Genomic DNA, 6,523 nt, shown 5'->3' on the forward strand with positions numbered 1-6,523 from the left:
TAGGTACTCATGGCAACAATAACCCTTCCTTCCACCCACTTCTCCAAAATAGTCCACTGCCAAGGATAATCAAAATAAAATTTGGATCTTCAATTCCCACCCCTCATTCCCCATCATCCCTACATTCTTAGTTCTTAGGTTAGTTGTGGCTTCTCAGTCCATTCAGTCTCATTTAAAAGTGAGGTTGCCCATTCCCTGGGAAGGTAGTAGAAATCTAATCAATTAATTTCTTCTCTTGGTACGTCAGTTGTGAGAAGGATCAGTTTCTAGGAATTTCCAGACCTTCCAAGTGTCTGCAAGTGATATCTGACAGTCATAATTCAGTTTTTGAAATTAATGATGAAGGATAGTAGGGGACCGTCTCTCCTCAGGTGCCCAAGAAACAAAAGGAAAACATGTAAGCCTACCATTTCTATGTAAATAAATAAATGAAGATATACTTAGATTAAGTTTGATTCCCCCCCCACCCCGCCTCTCCACCACCCATGCCTCCTTTGACATTGGGATCAGCTGCTAGTCCATGGCCTGCTGAGAGTGCATTCCAGATGTGCTTCCTGAGGGTATCCCTAGGTCCCAGATGTTACTGCTTAAGGGACAGAAGCTTGAAGCTGTCGTCCAGGATGGACCTCCTGTTACGCCGTAGCTTTCTCTGTCGATGCTGGTACCAGACCACTCCACCAAGAGCCAGAGCAATGAGCAGGAGGATGATACCCGTTGCAATCAAGACAGAGGCCAGCATCTCGACATCCTTCATGGAGATCTGCATGCCCAGCATCCTCACATTGCCTTCTTCCATGTCTCTGGGGATCGCTGCTGAAATGGAGCAAGAAGAAAATGGGCACTCTGGGCTGGGGAATACTCTAAAAAGTCATATTTTACATTCAAATCTTGAAATAAGAGAAATAAGCCTGTCCAAATAGGACAGAGGAACTCTCTCTATCCCTTACGAGACCAACTGGTAAAGACCGATTCAGAGGTTACAGAAAATCAGCAATAAACCATGTTTTTGGATAGGTCCTTAGGTGTCATGGAGGCCTCAGTCCTCCCATGGAAGGAGGTAAGGCTTATAGTGGGAAGGCACTTGATAAATTTCTTCAAATATGTAAAGTGATATAGAAAAAAGGATAGGACTTGGTCTGCATGGTCCCAGAGGGTGTTGAATTTATAGTAATAGGTGAAAACTCTAGGGAAGCAGAGTTTGACTGACAACAACCTCCCAATGTGCTTATAGTTTTTCATCTCTTTGGGTCATCCATAACACTGATGTCACAATGAACTTTCCAGGGGAAATATCTGATTGTGGCAGTTCCTGGCATTCAAAATTTTGATGCAGTTCAAATCCATCAGGTGCTCCTGGGAAACTCTATGGAGCAGTTCTACTCTGTCCTATAGGGTTGCTACGTGTCAGAATCGACTCGACGGCAACAGGTTTGGTTTTTTGGTTTAATTAACTTACAGAGTAAAGCTCAGATTCTTGAGCCGAGCATGCAAACTCTCTCCTACCTTTCTAGTCTCATCTACTACTCTTCAGTTACAGAAACTCGTTCTTGCCTCTAAGCCTTTGCCTGAACACCCTTTTCTCCTTCTCATCTTTCTAGCCCCAGCTTAAATGTTATGTGTCTCTGCAAAGCTTCCTTCAATTCAGTTCAGTTAATGGTCCTTTCTTCTATGTTTCCAAAGTACTTGTACTCTTTTTATCCCCACAGTTTACTTGTTGTGTGACCTTGGGCCAAGTGACTTAATCACCTCCTTCCTTCCACCTGGACTTCAGTCTTCTCTTATAAAATGGGGATAATAGCCATATTATTTCAGGTGTTTGTTGTGAGGTTTAAGTGAGTTAATACTTATAAAATGCTTAACATAGTGCCTGGCACATAGCAAATATACAATAAATGTTAGATGTTATTATTATTTACCTTTTGTTACAACACATAGCATCTAACACTGCAATTATTTTCTCTGTGTCTCATTCTCTTTTTAGACACTAATCTCCTGGAAAGTAGAGACTACATCTTGCTTGTTTTGGTATCCCTGACACTCAGAGCCTGTGTGATGAATGTATAACTTCATGAATGAATGTTCTTACAGAACATTACTGAAATGTAATGAGTTCAAATAGAATCTGGAAAACATACTGGTTCTGAGTGTACATTCTACCACTTACTCCTCTTGTGAACTTGGACATATCACTTTCCATCCCTTAGCTTCTGATGTAGAAGATTATTGGCTTTTATTAGATCAATAGTTTTAAGGATTTTTTTCCCACCATAGGACTTTACTTTTTTCTTTTACAAAAAAGAGCTTATGAGGAATACACATAGGCTTGTGTTGTATACGTATATACACAGTGGTTAAGCGTTTGGCTGCTAACCAAAAGTGATTGATTCGAACCCACCAGCAGCTCCACAGGAGAAAAGAAGTGGCAGTCTGTTTCCGTAAAGATTACAGCTTGGCAACTCTATGGGGAAGTTCTACTCTGTCCTTTAGGGTTGCTATGAGTCGGGATTGACGCGATGGCACTGGGTTTATACACTTATGCGTGTACATATATATATATAAGCACAAATATGTATATACATATATTTTTTAAGATCATAATTGAACTGTTCAGGTTGAAGGAGACAGGGATCTGAATTCCCACCCACTTAGACTCACCTTATCTTTCCTTGTTAAGGACTGAATTGTGTCCCCCCAAAAGATATGCTGAAGTCCTAACCCCTGTACCTATGAGTGTGACCATTTGGAAATAAAGTTTTTCTTTGTTAATCCTTTCTGAGTAGTATCTTAAAAAATGGAAAACAGACAGAAAGAGATACACAGGGGAAGATCCCATGTGAGGATCTATCTACAAGTGAAGAAATGCCCTGAGCTACCAGAATCTGAAAGATAAAAGGAATGATCTTCTTTCAGCTGGAGAACATATTCCTGCCAACACCTTGAATTCAGACTCCTAGTCCCCAAAGGATCCCTGGTGGCACAGTGGTTAAGAGCTCAGCTGCTAACCAAAGGTCGGCAGTTTGAATCCACCAGGCACTCCTTGGAAACCCTGTGGGGCAGTTCTAGTCTGTCCTATAGAGTCACTATCAGTTGGAATCGACTCGATGGCAACAGGTTTGGTTTTTGGGTTAGTCCCCAAAACTGTGATATAACAAATTCATGTTCTTTAAAGCCACTCACTTGTGGTATTTTTGTTATGGCAGCACTAGGAAACTAAGACACCCTCCATCATCCTCCCCCCAGGACACACCCTAGTCCCCTGGCTGACAGTTCATCAGATACTTAGGCAGATCCTAAAGATTTCTCCAAACATTGATGAAAAACCTTTTCACTAAACTGATGACTTATAAAGTCCTTTCCAGCTCTCAGAACTTTATGAATCTCTCCTAATCCAGGACAAATCGGGTGGGAAGTGAAGCACTATTTGGACTTAGGCTGTATAGGACAAGAACTTCTATTTTCTTGAAGAGTAGAAATGACTGGTTCCAAAGGTTCAGTTATTTGGTATTCCATAGACAAAGGGGAAAGAGGCAATAGTAAAAATATCTGGTGCAGATCATCTGGTGTTTGTTCTAGTCTCACACTGTTGCTGTGGGAAATTCATGTCTGTGCTAAAGCTAATTCATGCCCAACCTGGCAGGACCTAGAATTGTCTTCCCTCTTGCACATTAAATTGCAGGTTAAAACAACAGCCTCCGACTGGGGAAGAGGCTGTTTTCCTCAAACTGAAGAGATTGGAGGTGGGGGCCAGAGAAAATAAACCTGCTTAGGAAAGCTGAGCCTTGGGCCCCTGCTTTCTGAAGTCTTACAACAATCTTAGGATGCTTGCTGCTAGTATCATGATAACCATTTTCTGGTCATGTGTGTCCCATCTGCTAGAGATCCTGCCCCCTCCTGCACACCCACATGCACACCACATATAACTACTCAGTCTGTGCATCATTCTCCCTACCTTTTCCAGTCTCTTTGGTGATGATGGTGATAGAGCTTAAGCGTTCTGGGAAAGAAAAAAGGCAAGAGGTTAGTCCCGTTATTCTTCATACAGATTTATAGGCTCACTGTGGGAGATCAGTATTGGCTGGGGAACTCTTTCTGTGATATAGAAAACAAAATGAAGATGCCTGGAGTTAACTATTTGTTAAAGTCCATATTGGTATGCAGATTTTATTTTGAGATGCGGCACAAAATATGGACAAGAATACAAGGTTAAGAATACAAAGTGTAAGTTACCCTTCTGCCATGATTTTGGTATTTCCTGGCACTTCCTCTATCCCTATTACTGCTCTGTTCCCTCCCTTTCCACCTTGCTTTCAGGAAGCCCCTGTTTCTTGTCAAATCCTTCCCTACATAATTAACTTCTTCTCAGAACACTTCTTTGTCTTCCTGATTTAATGAGGCTGGGCTCTTCTCTGAAGACTCTGTTTCCTTTACACCTTCTCAAAAATACTTTGAGAGCATTGTTCCTCTACCTTTGTTGAAGCCCAAATTATTTGGCTAGAGAAGGCACAACTACTTCTTGTCACTGTTACCTAGCAGGCCCCTTCATTCATAGAAGTCTTTGGTACCTGGCTAAGTCTTCTCTTTTTTTCCTTAATTCCCACCATGAGTGTTGACCCATACAACCCTCAAGTCTCACAGATTCTAGACTCCTTAACTCCAATGACTTTCATATCCATTAAATTTCAACCAGCTACTCCCATGGTCACATCTACAACTGCTCCATCTCAGAAATTTTAAATCTAACAACTACCTCCTACGCTTTCAAATGCCCTTTCTTGCCTTATACCTGGTATTCCCCCTCATTAAGACATCTAGCTCCTTAACTCTTTAATTTTTCCCAGCCTGTGAGCTTCATCTTATCTTTTCTTTCATTCCTGGTCAGGCTAGACTCCAACTACTAACTTCATTTTGGTCTATCACTTCAAGTACTAACTATCCAGGAGTGTCACAAAAATCTACTTAAACACCAGTGTCATGGTTTACATTATGTCCACCAAAAAATGTGTGTATCAGTTTGGCTAGGCCATGATTCCTGGTACTGTGTGATTTTTCCTGTATGTTGTAAACCTGCCTCTATGATGTTAATGAGGGAGGATGGGTGGCAGTTGTGTTAGTAAGGCAGGACCTGATCTACAAGACTGGATTGTGTCCTGAGGCAATCTCTTGAGATACAAAAGACAGAAGAGAGCAGTGAGACAGGGGGACCTCATACCATCAAGAAAGCAGCGTCAGGAGCAGAGCGCATCCTTTGGACTGGGGTCTCTGTGCAGAGAAGCTCCAAGTCCGGGGGGAACACGGAAGAGAAGAAGGTCGACAGAGAGGAAAAAGTCTTCCCCTGGAGCTGATGCCCTGAATTTGGACTTTTAGCCTACTTTGACTATGAGGAAATAAACTTCTCTTCGTTAAAACCATCCACTTGTGGTATTTCTGTTATAGCAGAACTAGATGACTAAGACAACCAGTAACTATGCTTTCTCTGTCTTTTGTCTGGTATGCTGATTGCTGCTGGAGAAAAATCACACAGTTGTATAGATTAGTATTCCTTTTGTCCAACTTCAACTGAGCCATCAATGATGCCTGGAAATAATACATTTATTCAGTATTATGCAGAATGGTTATCTGAAAACTTTGCCCACTCTTCTCAAGCCTCTAACCCTACCACCTACCTTTCACACAAGCAGATGATGCTGTCTCCTCCATCACAGAGAAAAGAGAGATCATAAGGCAGAAACTCTCTTTCTGTCAAGTCCCCCACTCAAACCTATATATTGAGCCTTATCTTTTCTTTTTTATTTCCGTTTTTTTATTGATGTAATTAAATGAAGTTTACATTTCAAGTTAGTCTCCCATACATAATTTTTTTTAACATACATTGTTATGAGACCCCAACCGCTCACCCCATTCTGAGACAGCACACTCCTCCACTCTGCCCCTGATTCCCCATGAACATTCTACCAGCTCCTAACTCTCTCTGCCTTCCCCTCTAACCTCTGGACAGAAGCCGCCCCTTTGGTCTCTTATATCTACTTGTTTAAGAGGCACATTCTTCACGAGTATCACTTTATGTCCCACAGTCTAGTCCAATCCCTGTTTGAAGAGTTGGCCTCAGAAGTTGTTTTGGTTCTGGGGTGATGGAGAGACCAGGGGCCATGCTTTCTGGGGCGCCTCCAGTCTTAGCAGACCATTAAGTCTGGTCTTCTTACTAGAATTTGAGTTCTGCACCCCATCATTCTAGTGCTCCATCAGGGACCCTCTGTTGTGTTCCTTGTCAGGACGTTCATTGGTGGTAGCCAGGCACCATCTAGTTCTTCTGGTCTCATGCTGATGAAGTCTCTGTTTTATGTGGCCCATTCTGTCTCTTGGGCTAATACTTTCCTTGTGTCTTTGGTGTTCTTCATTCTCCTTTACTCCAAGTGGTTGGGACCAAATGATGTATCTTAGATGGCCGCTTGCAAGATTTTAAGACCCCAGACGCCACTCACCAAAGTAGGATGCAGAACATTTTCTTAATAAGCTTTGTTATGCC

At 42.0% G+C, this 6,523-nt stretch overlaps 1 protein-coding gene across 3 annotated transcripts in view; it reads right to left on the minus strand.

Annotated features, from left to right (window-relative positions):
- Window positions 1-580: 580 nt before the first annotated feature.
- Window positions 581-6,523, minus strand: part of HEPH (hephaestin) — a 224,063-nt gene continuing 218,120 nt past the window's right edge. For 2 of the 3 annotated variants that reach the window (XM_004381519.1, XM_012557005.1), the window contains 2 exons: window positions 3,950-3,994; window positions 581-813 (listed from right to left, as the gene is read on the minus strand). In XM_004381519.1, coding sequence (XP_004381576.1) covers window positions 581-813; window positions 3,950-3,994 — 278 coding nt within the window. The remainder of the gene's footprint in view (window positions 814-3,949; window positions 3,995-6,523) is intronic. The other variant, XM_004381520.1, reaches the window with a different exon arrangement.

This window comes from Trichechus manatus, unplaced genomic scaffold (assembly GCF_000243295.1).
Source record: "Trichechus manatus latirostris isolate Lorelei unplaced genomic scaffold, TriManLat1.0 scaffold00086, whole genome shotgun sequence".
Classification (NCBI taxonomy): domain Eukaryota; kingdom Metazoa; phylum Chordata; class Mammalia; order Sirenia; family Trichechidae; genus Trichechus; species Trichechus manatus.